This window comes from Vicugna pacos, chromosome 19, assembly GCF_048564905.1.
Source record: "Vicugna pacos chromosome 19, VicPac4, whole genome shotgun sequence".
NCBI lineage: Eukaryota > Metazoa > Chordata > Mammalia > Artiodactyla > Camelidae > Vicugna > Vicugna pacos.
The window spans coordinates 13,790,694-13,810,125 of NC_133005.1; the positions used below are offsets into that span (position 1 = coordinate 13,790,694).

Consider the following 19,432-nt stretch of genomic DNA (forward strand, 5'->3'; position numbering starts at 1 on the left):
CCCTAAAGGGCTTCTTATGTCCCCAACCCCCAATTTTCCTTCACAAATTGAAGAATTTCATAAAGCCAAGATCACATGTATCCTTAGTTTCAATTAATACCTCACCAGCTCAGTATCACTTCCTTTTAACATTGAGACTGTCTTGCCCATAATCCTATTTCTTTCAGACTGAGTCCAGTTTCTCTTAGAGTTTTAGATCTTTAGCATTTAGCCAACTCTACATCCTATCAATTTCAAAGCATAGTTTAAAATAAACTCAAAGTTAAAATTCTCCACAGAATTCTTCAAAGTCCAGGAGAATAAAATTTGTGATTTAAATTAAAAGTACACATAATTTAAAATTAACATAAGTTAACAAATTAAAGGCACAGAGGAGCAGGTGCATAAATTAAATTAACTCATGGGCTCATTAAGCTGGAAGGAAATCATAGTTCAACTGGGTTTATCACAGTCTCACCAAACGATTCCAGACAGGTGTTTTTCTGACTGATTTTTAAATCATCAGGGAATGACATATGCAGACACTTTCTCCTATCTCCTGCTCACCGTCCATGTCTTGAAGACTGCTCTGCATTCTACGTTTTGCATTTTGCTGTTTCAGGGCAGTAAGTCTCTGTACAGGCTAGTGTGTCTCTGCCAAAGACTCTAATTCTTGTTGTCTAGTAGTAAATTCAGAATCTGCAGTGTATCTTGGAGTGGGAGGAAAAAGAGGAGATGGGGAGGAAGGGTGGAAGGAGAATTGAGGAGGGGAAGGGGATGGGGGAGGGAAACAAGAGGAGGAGGTAGAGGAAGGGGGGGAAGAGAAGGCGCAGGGGAAATGAGGGAGAGGGGAAAAGGAGGGAGAGGAAGAGGAAGAATGATGCAGTCCTCTGGGTTCAAGGACGCCCAGAATGACTTTTTAAAGAGGAAAAACAATTAAATAATTTTTCTTCATCCTGATTAATGTAAATAATATTCACAATTTCTCAATATCTACCCCAAATCAATAAAAGTTACATAGACAAGAGCAAATACACTTTTGAATTAATCCACCAGACTTCAGGATGGAGAGTATGAGAGAGAACCACACTGAACTTATCGGAACTTTGGGATGTCAGGAGTCTTTGTTTAAAGTGGGTTTCAATGAAGGTACTCTAAGGGGAAATTTGTGACAGCTACCAAATTTGACAACATTTCAAGCATCCACTCACTTCAGTTTATTTAGATGCCTTTGGTTCAGGAGCAGAGTTACACTTGGTGAAAAAAAATCTGTAGCTCAGAACTGCTGCTAAAGTCATCACAAAACACAAGATCACAAAGCAGAATAGCTTGGGTGAGAATAGAGGGTTCAAGACCCTCTGACCACACAGCTTTGACAGTCAAAGAAGGGAACATTTAGCCTCTCACCATATTTACCGAGTTTTGTAGCATCCCAGGCATTCCCTCTGTTTTTAGCATCACCCAGCTAACACCCTCAGGACACAGAAGGGAGAATGAACAATGCTTTGACCTCTGACTACTGAAAGCTCTGTACATTTTAAGTATTTGTGCATCTCATGGAAAGGTGAGAGGCCACAATAAAATCTGTCATTTTAAATGATGGGCTTTCAATCAGACAGTTTTTGGTTGTACTCTCTGGTTTGTCTAACTGGCTCCCCAAGAGTCTGATCTTCTGTTCCTGCTGGTGACAATGAGGAAGGACTTGGGAATTTTAGATGTGCCATTGAGCCACCTGCATGCATTGCTTTTGGGCCTGCTGTCCCCTTGTAGGTGGAGCCAACACCATCCTGATAGTCTCTTGGGACAGGTGTAGGCCTGTAGGAGATAGCTACTAGGATTTGGACAAAATTGTAATATGACGAAGCAGATAACTGAGTCTTTTATTGCTCAAACCAAGATTTTAATATTTCCTTTACTTTCTCTTTTTCTCTTCCCTCTTCTTGTAATATTCTTTTGAACATTTGTTTTATGTTGGCAATCACCTTGGTGATACTGGCTCTAGAAAGACAGGGATAACACTCACTTAACAGTCTAATCCCATCAGATCAGAATCTGAAGACACATAGATAAGATATTGGAGGATGACAAGGCTTGACCTATAGCTTATCCAAAACTGTGGGAGAAAATTAGTTTGCAGAGAAGAATCTCCTAAAAAAGACATTTCTGATCTTGCTGCTATTTTGATTAAAACTCTTAAAACCCACATCTTGTAGCACAGTGTTAGCCTCCTTAACATTTGACCTTTGTCCACTGTTTCTACCACCCACCTTATGTTTTTCATGCCACACAGACCAAACAACTTGCAGTTCTGTAACATCCCATTATCACTTCTGTGGCTTGATACTCATGATTCTCTCTTTCTGAAAATATACTCCCCCCATCATTTGTCTACAAGACTGACATTCATTCTAAGACTTCTTAGATTCTGCCCAGCAGAGGTCATCATCCCTCTCCTTTGTACTAAGTCTGTGCCTGTGTTCAGTGCTATCTTTTTATTCTCATATGATCACTCATCACAGGCTCATCTGCTCTATCAGAGGGTGAGCTCCTTGACCTTCTGGGTCTGACCTGGCTGTGATCACACTGTAGCTACCTGTGCTGATGGATCAAGGTGTGCTGAGCTGAACTGGAACACTCATGGGAATCAGAGAACCCCGAAGACTGCCTTCCCAGACACAAGGGACCTCTCTCTTACCTTTCTTCCAGCTATGTAACCTCCTGAGGCTCCAAAGCTTTTGGTAAATGTGCCCATGCACACATCAACATCTCTGGGGTCCATTCCAAAGAACTCCACCACACCACGACCGCTGGGGCCCACAGATCCGATACTGTGAGCTTCATCTACGTAGAGGTAAGCCTTGTATTTCTTCTTTAGGGCCACGATCTGGGGCAGATGCACAATGGAACCTTCCATGCTAAAGCATAAGAAGAAATGGTGGTCACCAGGATGCACCCTCCTAGGAAGATTTGTGTCACCTCCCTTTCAGTATTTCTCAGACAGCCTTCCCGAAGCCAGACAGGGATGACAGCGACAGACCATTCCTTTCCTCTTAAGGCATATTTTATTTATTTCAAAACACACAAAAGAACTTTAAGACATCTTTGCATTAATTAATGCATAGGAGAAAGTCCTTAGGCTCTCCTGTCCAGTCCTCATGAACTCAGTCTTATTTGAGGCACTTGGTACTATCCCTTCTTTCTCTTCCTTCAGGGTAGGAGTTCTCAGTCTTGAGTGAGCATCAGAATCCCTTGAATGATTTGTTATAACACAGACTGCTGGGCTCCACCTCCAGAGTTTCTGGGTGAGTAGGTCTCAGGTGGGCTGAGAATTTGCATTTCCCCCAAGTTCTGGGAAGACTGCAGTACTACTGGTTGGAGAAAGTACTTTGAGAACCACTGCTATAAATAAACATTAATTTTGGTCCCAACTGCTTAATTTTTCATAGTATGATTGTAATTTGATAAATGTACATGGTATTGTAAATTGCAAAAACATTTCAAGTCCACCAGCAAAGGGAAAAGTAGGGCATAAATAAGCAAGGAAAATCAACATTCATATTTACATGGTACCTCTGGAACCCAATGAATTTAAAAGAACTTTTGTCTTTAATCAGTTTGCAGAATACTGTCAGCTGTGTCTACATGGTACACAGTATTGACTGCACTGACAGGCAAGTTCTATGAACCACACAGATTCACACCCTCACCCCACAAAGAGGCTTATCAAACAATTCAAGCAATCCATCAGTTTAGTTCAAGAACAAGTCCATTGACACAGAGTTTAATTTCTCCATTCTTCTTACTTAGTTTATTTAACATATTTAATGTATTAAAAAAAGTAAGTGTTAGGTCGATTCAGTGTAGTCACCCAGACCAGTGGGTGGTGGATGTAGCAATTATGCTTAATTTTTTTAAAGGACATTTATTTCTAGAACAGCAAAATTAAGCAGAGGGTACAAAGATTTCCTACATATCTCCTGCCCCACATATGCCTAACCTCTCCCACCAGCACAGTACATTTGCTTCAACTGATAAACCCACATTGATACATCATCATCCAAAGCTCATAGTTAATATTAGGATTCACTCTTGCTCGTATACATTCTGTAGGTTTGGACAAATGTATAATAACATGTATCCATGATTATATTATCCTAAAGATTATTTTCACTGGCTCCACTGTGCTCCAACACTTTATCCCTCTCCCTACACAAACTCTGGCAACCAGGGATCCTTTTGCTGTGTCCATAATTCTGTCTTTCCCAGAGCATTATGAGGTTGGAATTGTACACTATGTTACCTTTTCATATTGGATATTTTCACTTAGTAAGATGCATTCAGGTTTCTTCCATAGATTTTCATGTTACCATAGCTCATTTCTTTTTAGTGCTGAATGATATTCCATTGTCTGGATGTTCCACAGTTTATCTATACACTGACACTGAAGGGAATTTTGGTTGCTTCCAAGTTTGGGCAATTATGAATAAAGATGCTATAAATATCTGTGTGCAGGGTTTTGTGTGGACCCAAGTTTCCACCTCATTTGGATAAATAACAAGGAGTAGGATCACTGGATTGTAAGCTAAGAGCATGTTTGTAAGAAATGACAAAACTGTCTTCCAAGGTGACTGTACCCTTTGTATTCTCACCAGCAGTGAATTAGAGCTCTGGGTTGCTGCATATCCTCGCTAGCATTTACTGTTGTCAGTGTTCCTGACCTTCTAATAGGTGTGTATTGGTATCTTATTGTGTTAATTTTCATTTCCCTGTTGTCATATGGTGTGGAGCATCTTTTCATATGCTTATTTTTACTCATAAATCTTTTTTCTTTTGATATCTTTTAAGTCCTTTGGCCCATTTTTTAACCTGGTTGTTTGTTTTCTTATTGTGTTCTAAGAGTTCTTTATAACTTATCCATAACACTCCCACATCAGATGTATCTTTTGAAAATATTTTCTCTAGTCTGTGTCTTGTCTTCTAATGTTCTTGACATTGCCTGGCAGAGCAAAGGTTCTTAATTTTAATCAAGACCACCTTTTTGCAGGATAATGGCCAAGACAGTGGAGTAGAAGGAATCTCATAGCTCATCCTCTCCCACAAATACACCACACCAATCTCACTCTCTCCCACAAATACATTCACAGACCCACCCATCCACTCAGAACATATGCTGAACTTTGACAGAATATCACCTTCTTCAAAAGACAAAATACACCATGAATCTGGTAGGAGAAAAGGAAAAAAGAAGGAAGAAATATCAAAATAGTGTCAGACCAGTCCCATGGAGAGGGAGCAGCAAAGGAGGAATAGTGCTCATTCACTGGGTCTGCCCTTTTCCAACACAGAGGTCAGCAGGAAGGAGAGGGACTCTCTGAGGCTCAGATCTGTACAGAATAGCCCTTGACCATCAGAACTAAGATAAATGGGCACAGAGGGTCCCCATGACCCACAGTTCTAGAGGCAAAGGGGCAGGAGACAGGCTGCCCAAGCCAGGTGGAGGACTCAGGCCGGCTGTCCAGAGGCAACCACTGGGGACAGCAGTGTGATGTGCGCCATTGCTAGGAAGGTATATATAGCAGAACAACCTGGGTCGCCCACAAAATATGAAAAAAAAAGCAAAGCAACACTGCTGGTGTGCCCTGGGTCGAGGGGTGCCAAAGCCTTTGTCTCTTAAGACCTGTGGAACCATTGCTAATGTGTTTTCAGGAGAAGAGAGGTGGGGCTCAGCCATAGCCACCATATCCTCCAGTGGGCATCACCCAGGCAGGGTTGAGGTTGAAACCTGAATCTGTACCAAGGGTCTCTGCAACCTCATATCTGGAGTGAGACTTGTTTACAGTCCCAGGCAGATTGGATCGTTCAGCCTTAGTACCTCTGTGAACTCATGCCTCTAAGACAAATGAACAAGGAGCAGAGTTCAGGCACAGAGCAACAGCGAGGGCTAGTCAGCTGTTTTCTCAAATTCCGCCTATGAAGAGCAGACCTGAGTCAGAGAAAGGAGCTGTGTGGAGTAGGGGAACGACCACTGGCCTACCATGCACAAGCATGAGACTGGACTGCAGCTTTGGGAGGGGTCATGACCTGCACATGACATGCACAACCACACTGCCAGCATCAGGAGGGTGTGTGACCTGCCTCCTTGCCTTGTACTAGTGCAGCAGCGGACCACAGCATCAGGAGGGCGTGTATGCCCCCTGCCTAGTGTGCAGGAACACAGCTTCAGGAGGGGACACAAAGTTTTCAAGGGAACACATTCACATTTCTCCTTCTGTTCTATTTTCTTTTACTTAATTTTTAATTTTTGAAAGTTTTTATGTTACTATTTTGTAATCTTTTTAAAAAATTTTGGTTATAATATTTTTATTATAATTATTGTTTTTAATTTGTCTAAATTTCATTTTTATTTCTTTTGTTTTGTTCTGCTGTTATTGATTACACTCTGTTTTCAAATCTTTTGTCTTCTTTTATTTTTATTATTATTATTTTTAAAATTTCCCTCATTTTGATTTTTATTTCTCCTTGTTTTGATCTTCTATTATTGATTATAACCTATTTTCAAATATTATTTCTTCTTTTAAGAGTTTTAAAACACGTCTCAACTTGATTTTTATTTTTCTTCAATTTTTTCTTGTATTATTGATTATACTGTGTTTTCAAACCTTTTTTCTTCTTGTAAATTTTTTTTCTAGTTTTATTTCTTCATTCACTTTAGATAAGTAAATAAACTCCTAAAGGATCACAGTAGATAACTGATACTCCATAATCTATAGTGCCAGAGAGATATAAGGAAAATGAAGAAGCAGAGTAACCACTCCCAATTAAAAGAACAAGAGAAATTCCCTGAAAGAATTATCAATGAAATACACATTGATAGTTTACTATATCATGATTTCAAAAAAGGAGTGAACAAAGTACTGAAGGAACTAAAAGAGATTGTGTCTAGAGAAGAGGATATGTCAAAAACTATAAAGAGAAGACACTTAGAATTGGAAAACTCAATTGCTTAGATGAGAGCTGAAGCAAAGGCTGTAAAAAGCAGGCTAGATAATGTAGAAGAACAAATAAGCAATGTAGAAGACAGGACAAAAGATTTCATCCAATCAGAACAGCTGAGAGAAAAACAAATAAAAACCAATGAAAACAATATAAGGGGTCTATGGGATAATATAAATGTGCCAACCTATGCACAATAGGGGTCTCAGAAGGAAAAGAAAGAGCAAAGGGGATTGAAAAGGTACTTGAAAAAATCATGACTGAAAATTTCCCAAACTTAAGGAATCAGATATCCAAGTACAGGAAGCACAGAGTGTCCCAAACAAACAAATAACCCCCCCCAAATAAACATACACCAAGACATATTATAATCATGATGGCCAGGGTTAAGGATAAAGAAATGATTCTAAAGGCAAAAAGAGAAAAACAAGGAGTGAGTTACAAGGGAACCCCCATAAGTCTTTCAGTTGATTTCTCTACACAAACACTACAGGCCAGAAGGGAGTGGCAAGAAGTATTCAAAGTCCTGAATGTAAAAAAGGTGCAACCTAGGATACTTTATCCAGCAAGGCTATCCTTTAGGATAGAAGGGAGATAAAGAACTTCTCATACAAGCAAAAATCTAAAAGAATTTAGCAGCACTAAACCTATGTTAAAATAAATATTGAAAGCTCTACACTAAACAAAAGAAGCAATATGTGCAGAAAAGACAAAACCATAATTGGAAAAGTGATTACTACCATGAATTACAACAGAGTAAACATAAAGCTATCTAAATCATTAAGGGTGGGAGAAGGGAGCAAGAAAATATAGAGTTTCTTTTTTAATTGCTTGTTCTCAGTAGGCTGGGTTTGAGCTTATATTACTATCTGTTTAAAACAAACAGTTAAACTAATGGGTTTGTATATATACATAACAGGGTAACCATAAGCCAAAAAGTAACAACAGAGACACAGAAATTAAGAAAAAAAAAGATAATACAAAGGAAAATTATCAAACAAACAAAAAAAAAAGGAAATACCAAATCAACTGTAAAAATAAGTTCAAAATGGTAATAAACACACATCTATCATTAGTAAGCATAAATGTCAATGGACTAAATGCTCCAGTCAAAAGACATAGAGTGGCAGATTGGATAATAAGGCAAGAACCTACAATACGCTGCAGAAAGACACCCAATTTAGGGAGAAGGACACACATAGATTGATAATGAAAGGATCGAAAAAGACATGCCATTCAAATGGAAATAACCAGAAATTACAAGTAGTAATACTGACCTCAAATAAAATAGACTTTGAAACAAAGGGCCCAAAGAAAGATAAAGGACATTTTATAATGATTAAGGAATAATACAAAATGAGGATATTACACTTGCTAATGTATTTGCACCCAATATAGGAGCACCTAAACATACAAAATGAATAGTAACAGATATAAAGGGAGAAATTGATAGGAATATAATCATTACAGGAGACTTTAACACCCCATTAACATCACTGGACAAATCTTTCAGACAGAAAATAAATAAGGCAACAGAGAAATAAAATGACACAATAAAGCAACTAGACTTGGTTGATATTTTCAGAACATTAAATCCCAAAATCATAGACTATACATTCTTTTCAAGTGCACATGGAATATTTTCTAGGATAGACCATGTACTTGGGCACAAAAGAAGCCTCAATAATTTTACAAAGATAGAAATTATTTCAAGCATCTTTTCTGACCATAATGCCATGAAACTAGAAATCAACTACATAAAAACAAAGGAGAAAAAAAAATAACAGAATGGATATTAAACAACATGCTACCAAAAAACCAATGGGTCAATGATAAAATCAAAAAAGGAATTAAAAATACTTTGAGATAAACAACAATGAATACAGAATCACACAGAATGTATGGGATGTAGCAAAGGCAGTGCTAAGAAGGAAGTTTATAATGATACAGGCCTTCCTCAAATAAGAAGAAAAATCTCAAGTAAACAATCAAATCTACCAGCTAAAATAATTAGATAAAGAAGACCAAAAAAAGAAGAAAGTCAGCAGAAGGAATGATATAATAAACATTAGAGAAGAAAAACATAAAATAGAGATTTAAAAACAATAGAAAAATTAATCAAAGAGCTAGTGTTTTGAAAGAGCAAATAAAATTGACAAACCTTGGGCCAAGCTCACAAATAAGCAAAATAAGAGCACAAATAAACAAAACAAGACAGGAAAATGGGAATTCACAACTAATACCACAGAAAAGCAAAATATCATATGAGAATACTATGAACAACTATATGGAAACAAAATGGATAACCTAGAAGAAATGGACAAGTTCCTGGAAACATACAGTCTACCAAGACTGAATCAAGAAGAAACTGACCACTTGAACAAACTGATCACTAGAAATGAAATCAAATTAGCAATAAAAAACCCTCCCTAAAAATAAAAGTCCAAGACTGGATGGATTCAGTGGGAAATTCTACCAAAATACAAAAAAAGAACTCATACTGGTCCTTCTCATATTTTACAGAAGATTGAAAAGGATGGAGTACTCCCAAACTCATTCTATGAAGCCACCATCCCACTGATACCAAAACCAGACAAAGACACCACAAAAAAAAGAAAATTATAGACAAGTATCACTGATGAACATAGGTGTAAATATCCTCAACAAATTATTAGCAAACAGAATCCAACAGCACTTAAAAAAGATCATACACCAACATCAAGTTGGGTTCATCCCAGGAACACAGGGTGGTTCACTATATGTAGTCAATCAGTGTAACATATCACATCAACAAAAGAAAGGATAAAAACCACATGATCATTTCAATAAATGCAAAGAAAGCATTTGATAAAATTCAACACCCATTTATGATAAAACTCTCACGAAAATGGGTATAAAAGTAACATATTTGAATATAATAAAAGCTATTTATGACAAACCTACATCTAACATCATATTCAATGGTGAAAAACTGAAAAATTTCCTACTGAAATCTGGGACAAGACAAGACTGTCCACTCTCAACACTCCAAACAACATAGTTTTAGAAGTCCTAGCACAGCAATCAGGCAAGAAAAAGAAATAAAAGTGATCCAATATGGAAAAGAAGAGGCAAAATTGTCACTGTATGCAGATGACATGATACTCTATATAGAAAATCCTCAAAGTTCCAAATTAAAACTACTGGAACTAATCAAAGAATTCAGCAAGGTAGCAGGATACAAGATTAATGTACAAAAATCAGTTGCATTTCTTTATACTATTGATGAATCAACAGGAAAAGAAAGTAAAGGAACAATCCTTTTTAAAATAACACCCAAAGTAATAAAATACCTAGGAATAAATCTAATCAAGGAGGTGAAAGACTTATACATGGAGTACTATAAAACATTGATGAAGGAAATTAAAGAAGACTCAAAAAAATGGAAAGATATCCCATGCTCCTGGATTGGAAGAATCAATATTGTTAAAATGGTCATACTGCCAAAAGAAATCTACAGATTTAATGCAATCTCTATCAAATTACCCAGGACATATTTCACAGAACTGGAACAAATCATAATAAAATTTATATGGAACTACAAAAGACCCAGAATTGCCAAAACATTACTGAAGAAAAAGAAAGAAGCTGGAGGAATAACTCTCCCAGGCTTCAGAAAATACTAGACAGAGCTACAGTCATCAAGACAGCATGCCACTGGTACAAAAACAGACATATGGACCAATGGAACAGTATAGAGAGCCCAGAAATGAACCCACAAGTTTTGGTCAATTAATCTTTGACAAAGGAAGTAAAAACATATAATGGAATAAAGACAATCTCTTCAGCAAATTGTGTTTGGAAAACTGGACAGCAGCATGTAAACCAATGAAGTTAGAATACTCCCTCAGACCATACAGGAAAATAAACTCAAAATGGATCAAAAACTTAAACATAAGACAAGACACAATGAACCTCCTAAAAGAAAGTATAGGCCAAACATTATCTAACATACATTTCAGCAGTGTTCTCCTGGGGAAGTCTACCCAAGAAATAGAAATAAAAGCAAGAATAAACAAATGGGACCTAATTAAACTTACAAGCTTCTGCACAGCAAAGGAAATCATTAGCAAAACCAAATGACAACCTGTGGAATGGGAGAAAATATTTGCAAAAGATGAAACTGACAAAAGCTTGATGTCCAGAATATATAAGCAGCTTATATGGCTTAATAGGAAAGAAACAAACAACCCAACCCCAAAATGGGCAGAAGACCTAAACAAGCAATTCTCCAATGAAGACATATGAATGATCAATAGGCATATAAAAAATGCTCAATATTACTAATTATCAGAGAAATGCAAACCAAAACTATGAATGAGGTATCACCTCACACCAGTCAGAATGGCCATAATTCAAAAGTCCACAAATAAATGCTGGAGAGGATGTGGAGAAATGCTGGAGAGGATGTGGAGAAAAAGAAACCCTACTATACTGTTGGTGGGAATGCAGTTTGGTGCAGCCATTATTGAAAACAGTATGAAGATTCCTCAAAAGACTAAAAATAGACTGAGAATATGACCCAGAAATCCCATCCCTGGGCATATATCCAGAAGGAACCCTAATTCAAAGACACCTAAACCCCAATGTTCATAGCAGCACTATTTTCAATAGCCAAGACATGGAAACAACCTAAATGTCCATTGACAGTTGACCAGATAAAGAAGCCCTGGTATATTTATACAATGGAACATTATTCAGGCATGAAAATGCCAACATAATGCCATTTGCAGCAACATGGATATCCCAGGAGAATGTCACTCTATGTGAAGTTAGCCAGGAACTGAAAGAAAAACACCATATATCACTCATATGTGGAAAAGAGGAAGAAGAAAGAAGAAGAAGAAGAAGAAGAAGAAGAAGAAGAAGAAGAAGAAGAAGAAGAAGAAGAAGAAGAAGAAGAAGAAGAAGAAGAAGAAGAAGAAGAAGAAGAAGAAGAAGAAGAAGAAGAAGAAGAAGAAGAAGAAGAAGAAGAAGAAGAAGAAGAAGAAGAAGAAGAAGAAGAGGAGGAGGAGGAGGAGGAGGAGGAGGAGGAGGAAGAGGAAGAAGAGGAAGAGGAAGAGGAAGAGGAAGAAGAAGAAGAGGAAGAAAAGGAAGAAAGAAGAGGAAGAAGAGGAAGAAAGAAGAGGAAGAAGAGGAAGAAAGAAGAGGAAGAAGAGGCGACAAATGAACTTAAATATAAAACAAAAACAGACTAAGACATAGAAAACAAACGTGGTTGCTGAGGGGAGGGGGTTTGTAGGGACAGACTGGGCATTTGAGACTTATGGGTATTGACAGGTATATATGTATATAAAATAGATAAACAAGTTTTTACTGTATAGCACAGGGAACTATAGTCAAGATCTTACAGTAGCTCGTGGTGGAAAAGAACATGAAAATGAACATATATGTTCATGTATGACTGAAAAACTGTGCTGCACACCAGAAATTGACACAACATTGTAAACTGATTATAACTCAGTAATAAAAAAAGACCACCTTTTCACATTTGTGTTTTCACAAGGTCACTTTGAATGGCTGTTTTCAGATTTTAATGAAACAAAGACCAAATAGAATCATCTTCTCTTATGTCAGTTTGCAAGTTAGTTCTATTTCCTTAGAGGAATTGCTTGTTAAGGTTGTTTTCACTGAGAGGGAGGAGGTTCACCTCTCTGATTGCCCATACTGAGATGGTAGCCACACCATTTACTAATTGAGGATTTGAGCAACTTACATGATCTTCTCTGCCTCAGCTTCCTTGGATGTAAGATAAGCACAATGAAGTCATGCTGCTCCCAAGGTCTTTACAACGATGACTAGAACAATGCTTGTAAAGTGTCTGACACACAATGAGCTCATGTTGGGTTGTTTCTGTTCTCAGGAGTTTAGGTGGAACTGGTTGCAATGACGAGGTCTAATCTGAGAAATTGGGAGCCCTTGTCAATGCTCTGTGTTGAATCTTCTAGGAAAAATGCATATGGGTGTCCTACCTAGTAAATGGCTCTGTGCTCTGATAATTTCAGAATCATACTCTCATCTTTTAAAATGTTGTAAGTTGGTAACACAAATAGGCCAAAAACTGGATATATCACAAATAGCTATTCTTTGTTCTAGAACTGAATTTGACAGGAGTCAGAGTTAGTGTTGAACAGTTTGCAGACACTCAGGGCAGCTAATTAGCCATCCTTGCTGGGGCTGGACTAGCTGATGTTAGGAGTCTGCCCACCTGGTTTACATTTCTTCCTCTAAGATCAATGACTCTATGATATTTCCCATATCTGGAGTTAATGCAGGGCACATATAAGTCCAGAGGGAGCTCAGATTTTATAAAGAGTTATATTCAGCTGCACTAAGTTTTCATTTACTCAATGTGATCAGATTTGAATTGAACCATTTCCTATTGTGGGATATTGAGTTTTTGTATTTAACAAGGCTGTGTTATTCCTGTGAGTTGCTATCAAATAACACTGTGCCAAAAATGGTAAAGAAAATAAGAACAGCATTTGACTTTTTCTTCCTGAGTGGAAGTTTGTGTTTTCTTTTGACTTCAATAGAAAAGAAGAAGAAGAAAAAAAAACTAAAATACACCTGCAGGTAAAGATCATTCTGCCAATTAATTTGAAGCTCTGTGCAGGGACCTGAATTATTCTTATACCAGCAAGCCAGTGAGTAATTTCTTTATATCTTTTTTATTATATAATGTATTAGCTAAGTGATGAAACTTATTTTAGAAATCTCCTTCTCACCACCTTCTCCTCCACATAAAAACCATATTACCCACTGGCATTTTTTGAAATTAAACCACTGTTTGCCAGCTTACTTGGTGGAAAAATCCCCTTGGTAGCCCAAAGTATAATCCAAGAGAAGAAACAGAGGTGGAGAGAGGGGGGGAAAGGAGCTAAGATTAATTAAATTAGAGGAATTACTGTTTACTTTTCTTTGTCTTTATTTGTTTGAACATACAGGTATGGGTTAGAGTTTACCACCGAGGTTCTCAATTGTTAAACTTACATTATTTGGGGGAAGAGAGTGGCTAACATTCTGAAAATGGCATTCTGACATTTCCGTGTTTGTTTATATATGTATCTTTTGAAAAGGTTGGATATTATGTCTTGATTTGTTTTATCTTGAAAGTTCAGGCTCCAGTATGCTAGTTTATATCCCAGGATATCTGGGATCCCTCTCTCCATCTCTAGTGTATTTTTTAAAAATATTGAGATTTCTCAACCACAGGAAATCAACAACTAGACTTCTCAGAGACAAAAAACTAGAAGGCTGTGACTTTAAAACAACACTGAAAGGAAAATGAAGATGAGAACATTAAAAAAAAATACTATTGGTTTTTAAACCCCAAATCATGGAATCATAGAATGCTAGATGTCAAGTTTCAATGTCCCTATTTTACAGATGCAGAAACTGAGCCCTAGAGAGGTTAACAGAGAAAGTCAAATGGATGACCTTGCATTTTCCATGTATACAGCATTGGATGTGGACACATAGGCTGACTGTTTACACTGGGACTCTGTCCCAGCAGGGACGCCCGGTTTGAAAACCAGCTCCGTTTTATCTCGGTTATCTGCCTTGAGGCAAGCTATCTAGGCCTTGGAACCTCAGTGTCTTCATCCTCAAAATAACCATAAGAGTCCTGGGGCGTCTGACTAAGGTTGGCCTATGTGAAATGTTTAAATGTTTAGCAAGGAGTAGACACATGATAAATGTGACTCCTGTTCACTGAGTCCCATCCTAGAGGTGTCAAATAGCTTCACTATGCACGTGGATTATTGTCTTCCAAGTTGCAGCTTCCTCAACTGGACATAAATTTAATGATAGAGACAGCTACCCTTGTTTGTGGGTTCACTGAGGGCTGGACTTCTGCCAAGCACTAGCTTCTATGATCTCATTTAATTCTTACAAAAGAGCCCTATGAAGGGAACATATCTGTAGGTAAAAACACAGGATTTGAGCCCATGACCCAGGCCCCCCACAAATCCAGACTCCCCTCTGTTTATATATAAATAATAATATCTACATAATCTATTGATTATGACATTGTTATTACTATTATTATTATCATAACTGCTTTTGTGGAGTTTGCTGACTTCTCAGACTTGGTATGTAGCCTTTATATATTGATACCTACCTGAAACTGTCTGATTTTGTTGGCTGCTCTTTTCTGGAGTTTTGCAAATTGATTTATGTGAGTTGCCTGTGGTGGGGGAAGTTTGCCCATAGGGGCAAACCACAAGTCAGAGGGAAAACTGGGAGGGAAAACTCTAAGGAGGCTTTGTGTAGACAGCAACAAGTATGTGTCTATAATATATCTCTAAAGAGTAGAAGTGCATATGTGAAGCATTGATTTCACATTCCTAACCCTGGCCCTTTGGAAAATTTTATGCAAAATAGTTTCATTTTCTGGGTATAGCAACAAGTAAGAACATCCGTATGATCTAAAACTCTAGTCTAGGCTAGCCTTATGTTACAGATGAAGAAATTGAGTCCCCAAGAGGCACTGAGACCTGTCTAAGAGATGCCTTGTTTCCAGCCTTTTAGGTCACAGTCTCATCTAAAGACAATATTTCTGTGCAGATAAGATAAAAGAAGTCACTCTGTGAACCACGTCCATAGACAGTGGAGACATCTCTCTGTATATAGATCAGGTTGCTTGAGCTGCTGTGGTAGATTGCCTTCAAAGGTGGCTATCTGCAAGTCTTCCCAGCCCAGTACACACAAGCCAACCCTCCCACATAGTGGTGGGGTCTATTTCCCCTCCCCTTGAATCTGGGCTGCCCTTGTGACCAATAAGTTACAGCATAGTGATGCTGTACCAGTTCGGGGCCTAGCCCTTAAGTGCTGGCAACTTCTGCTTTCATCCTCTTGGAAGCCAGCTGCCGTGTTGTAAGGAAGCTCCAGCTAGACTGCTGAATGACAAAAGCCTGCAAGACAGAGACAACAGCTTCCCAGGAAGAGGAGGAAATAAGGCACCTCAGTTTACTGCCAGTACCAAGAGCCCAAATGTGTGAGTGAGGTCATTTTGGAAGCTCCAGCCCCAGCTGAACACTTCATTGAATGTGGCCCCATAAATGACCCCAAGCCATGCCAAGTGGAGCAGAACTGCCCAGCTGGTCCAGATACCACACCGAGGCGTGAGAAGTCCTCACTCACTGTAGTGCCTTGAGGTAGTTCGTCTCACTGGGCAATCACCACTGCTAGTGAACCCTCATCTGCAGTTTGGTGCCACACTGTCTTGGAGCCAAAGCCCAGACCTGGCTCCCCTGTTCTCCTGGGATCACAGTAGGACCCAGGCCCAGCACCGCCATTAACAAGCACTGCCACTGGGGTGGTTTCTCTGGGTAACTGGTGGGGATATTTGACAGTGAACCCCTGGTAGTCCACTTAACGTCAGCCATGATCAAAGGACTGAGAACACAAGTTCCCATTAGTGGAGCCAAGTTCTGTTTATGTGCAGTTGTGTTCTGTTTACTCTGGTTAAAGGAGATGCCCAGCTTGCCCTCCCTCAGCAGATCCAGGCCTGGCTGACAGGAGTTTAGATAATGGCTCTCCCAGGCTGGTATCTGGCACACATCATACAGGGAGAAAGACCCATGCTTGAGGTTACAGCAGCCAAAAATCAAGATGAGATTATTTCCTAAAAGGAGCACGTTCAGGGCCAGTGAGTGGCTAAACTCTTCTATAGCAGGGTTTCTCAACCTCCACACTATTAGCCTTTTGAGATGGATAATTCTCTGTTGTAGGGGGACTGCCCTGTACATTGCAGGTGATATAGTGGCATCCCTGGTCTCTGTCCACCAGCTGCCAGTAGTCCTCTACTACAATGTCAGCTGAAAATTTTCCAGCCTGTGTGGGTGGTGCACTCATGGGCTGAATAGATCAGCTGACTGAAGTAAATGCTACTTCTGATCTCCTTCCTCTTTCACAGCCACACTCCTCCTTGTTGGGAAGTTAAGCCCTCAATCTCTGCCTTTAATATTATTCACCATTCTAGAATTATTTCATTGGAAACATTGCCCTTGATTCCTCTAACATGAGCTCTGAGAATTGTTTTAGGAGGGAGCAGCTCCAAGATACTGTTTATTTGACTTATTGACTTGGGGATCCACCAGAAGAGAAGCTTAGTGGTAATTTCTACTCCAGTTACTATAAGAAATTTAGAAAGAGAATGAAGCAAATTCAATTACAACTTGCAGGAGAGAGGGGGCATGATGGCAGAGTAGAAAGATGCTCATAGCTAACCCTCTCCCATAGATACACCAAAACTCACATCCACAGACCCACCCAGCCAACCAGAGCACCTGCTGAACTCCAACAGAACATTGTCCTCTTCAAAATACAAAGATGCCACAAATCTCACAGGAGAAAAAGAAAAAAAGAAAGAAGAAAAAGCATAACAGTGGGGACCAGACCTACGGGGAGGGAGCAGCAAAGGAGGAATAGCACTCATTTGGCGAATCTCCCCCTCTCTGATGGAGAGGTCAGCAGGACAGTGGGGGAACCTCCAAGGCTCAGATCTGTATAGAGCACCCCTTGACAGGCAGAACTAAGTTAAATGAACACAAAGGGTCCCTGCAACACCCAGCCTGAGATGTGAGCCGGCAGGTGGTGGACAAGACAGGCTGCCCAAGCCAGGCAGAGGACTGGGACAGGCTACACAGAGGCGACCCCGGGGATCTGCAGTGCAACGTATGCCATGGATGAGTGGGTACACAAGGCAAAACAACCTGGGCCCTCCATAAAATACAAAAAAAAAAAAAAGCACACAGCTGATATGCCCTGGGGAGAAGGGTGCCATGCCCCCCATCTCCGAAAACCTACTGAAGGTTTTCGGTAGAAGAGAAGTAGGGCTCAGCTACAGCCACTATATCCTCCAGCACTTAGCACCCAGGCAGGGGTGGGGTCAAAATCTGAGTCCATACCTAAGGGCTTAATCACCTTAATGGCCAGATGGAGACTTATTTACAGCCTGAGGCAGAGAGGATCTTTCTACCCTGGTACCTCAGAGAACTCGTGCCATCAAGACAAACAAAGAGCTTATTTTTGGCATGGAGCAAGAGTGGGCCTGTTCCGCCATCTTCCCCTAGCCCACCTATGGAGCATGGACCAATGGTGGTGCGGGCAGCTTCACAGAGCAGGAGAGCAACCAGTGCCTGGAGAAAGTGGGTGGCCACTCGCCTTCCTGGCAGGAGCACAGCACCTGACTGTGGTGCTTGGAGAAGGCACAATCCACCTGCCTACATCGCATAAGCTCAGCATGTGACTGTGGCATTGGGATGGGGAGTGACAACCCACCCACCATGTAAGAGTGCAGCATCTGACTGCAGTGTTGGGAGGGGGTGCAATCTGCTTGCCAACAGGCACTGGGAGCAGCACAGACGAGGGGCACCAATGGAGGGCCGCTGGAAGCAGCAAGCTGAGTTCGTGAAATAGGGTGAAGACAGAAAGATCTCTCAATAAAATCATTAAGAGCACACAGTCTCCACATGAACACATCCCATTTTTATTAATTTGTTCTATTTTCTATTACATTTTTAATGTTTACCTTTTAAACAATTGTATATGCCTCCAGTTTTAATCCCTTCAAAATTTTTCTTTTAAAATATTTTTATTATTATTATTTAAAAAAATCCACCTCATTACATTATTTCTCTTGGTTTTGATCTCCTGTTATTGACTATACACAGGTTTTAAATATTTTGTTGTTGTTGCTCTTTTCTCCTTTTTTAAAGGTTTTTAAAAGATGTCTCAGCCCAATTGCTAGTCTGATTCAACTTGCTCTTCTATTATTGATTATACACTGTATTCAAACCTTTTTTCTCTCATCTATTAAAATTCTCTCTTTTTATTGTATCTTTTTAATCAGTTCTATTTTCTATTACCTTTTTAATTTTTACTTTTTAAACAATTGTATATGTCTCCAGTTTTAATCCCTTTTATATTTTTCCTTTAAAATATATTTATTATTATTATTTTTAAAAATCCACCTCATTTCATTTTTAATTATCTTGGTTTTGATATCCTGTTATTGATTATACACAGGTTTCATTTTTTTAAAGTTTTTTTCTCCTTTTTTTAAAGTTTTAAAAGATGTCTCAACTTGATTGCTATTCTGCTTCAACTTGCTCTTCTACTACTGATTATACACTGTTTTCAAACGTTTTTTCTCCCTTCTTTTAAGATTCTCTCATGTTTTAAAGTTTTATCCCTGCATAGGCATTAGGTAGATACATAAATAAACTCCTTAAGGACCAAAATAGATAACTGATACTCCATAAGCCACAGTGACAGAGAGATATGAGCAAAATGAAGAAGCAGAGGAAATCCCCTGAAAGAATGATCAATGAAATACACATTGATGGCCTACTACATCAAGATTTCAAAAAAAGGAATGATGAAAGTACTGAAGGAACCAAAAGAGATAGTGTTT

At 39.0% G+C, this 19,432-nt stretch overlaps 1 protein-coding gene across 1 annotated transcript in view; it reads right to left on the reverse strand.

Annotated features, from left to right (window-relative positions):
- Positions 1 to 19,432, reverse strand: part of LOC102535474 (serine palmitoyltransferase 3) — a 147,800-nt gene that overhangs the window by 62,115 nt on the left and 66,253 nt on the right. Inside the window, exon 8 of the mRNA XM_072943808.1 lies at positions 2,675 to 2,894. Within this exon, the coding sequence (XP_072799909.1) occupies positions 2,675 to 2,894 (220 nt within the window). The remainder of the gene's footprint in view (positions 1 to 2,674; positions 2,895 to 19,432) is intronic.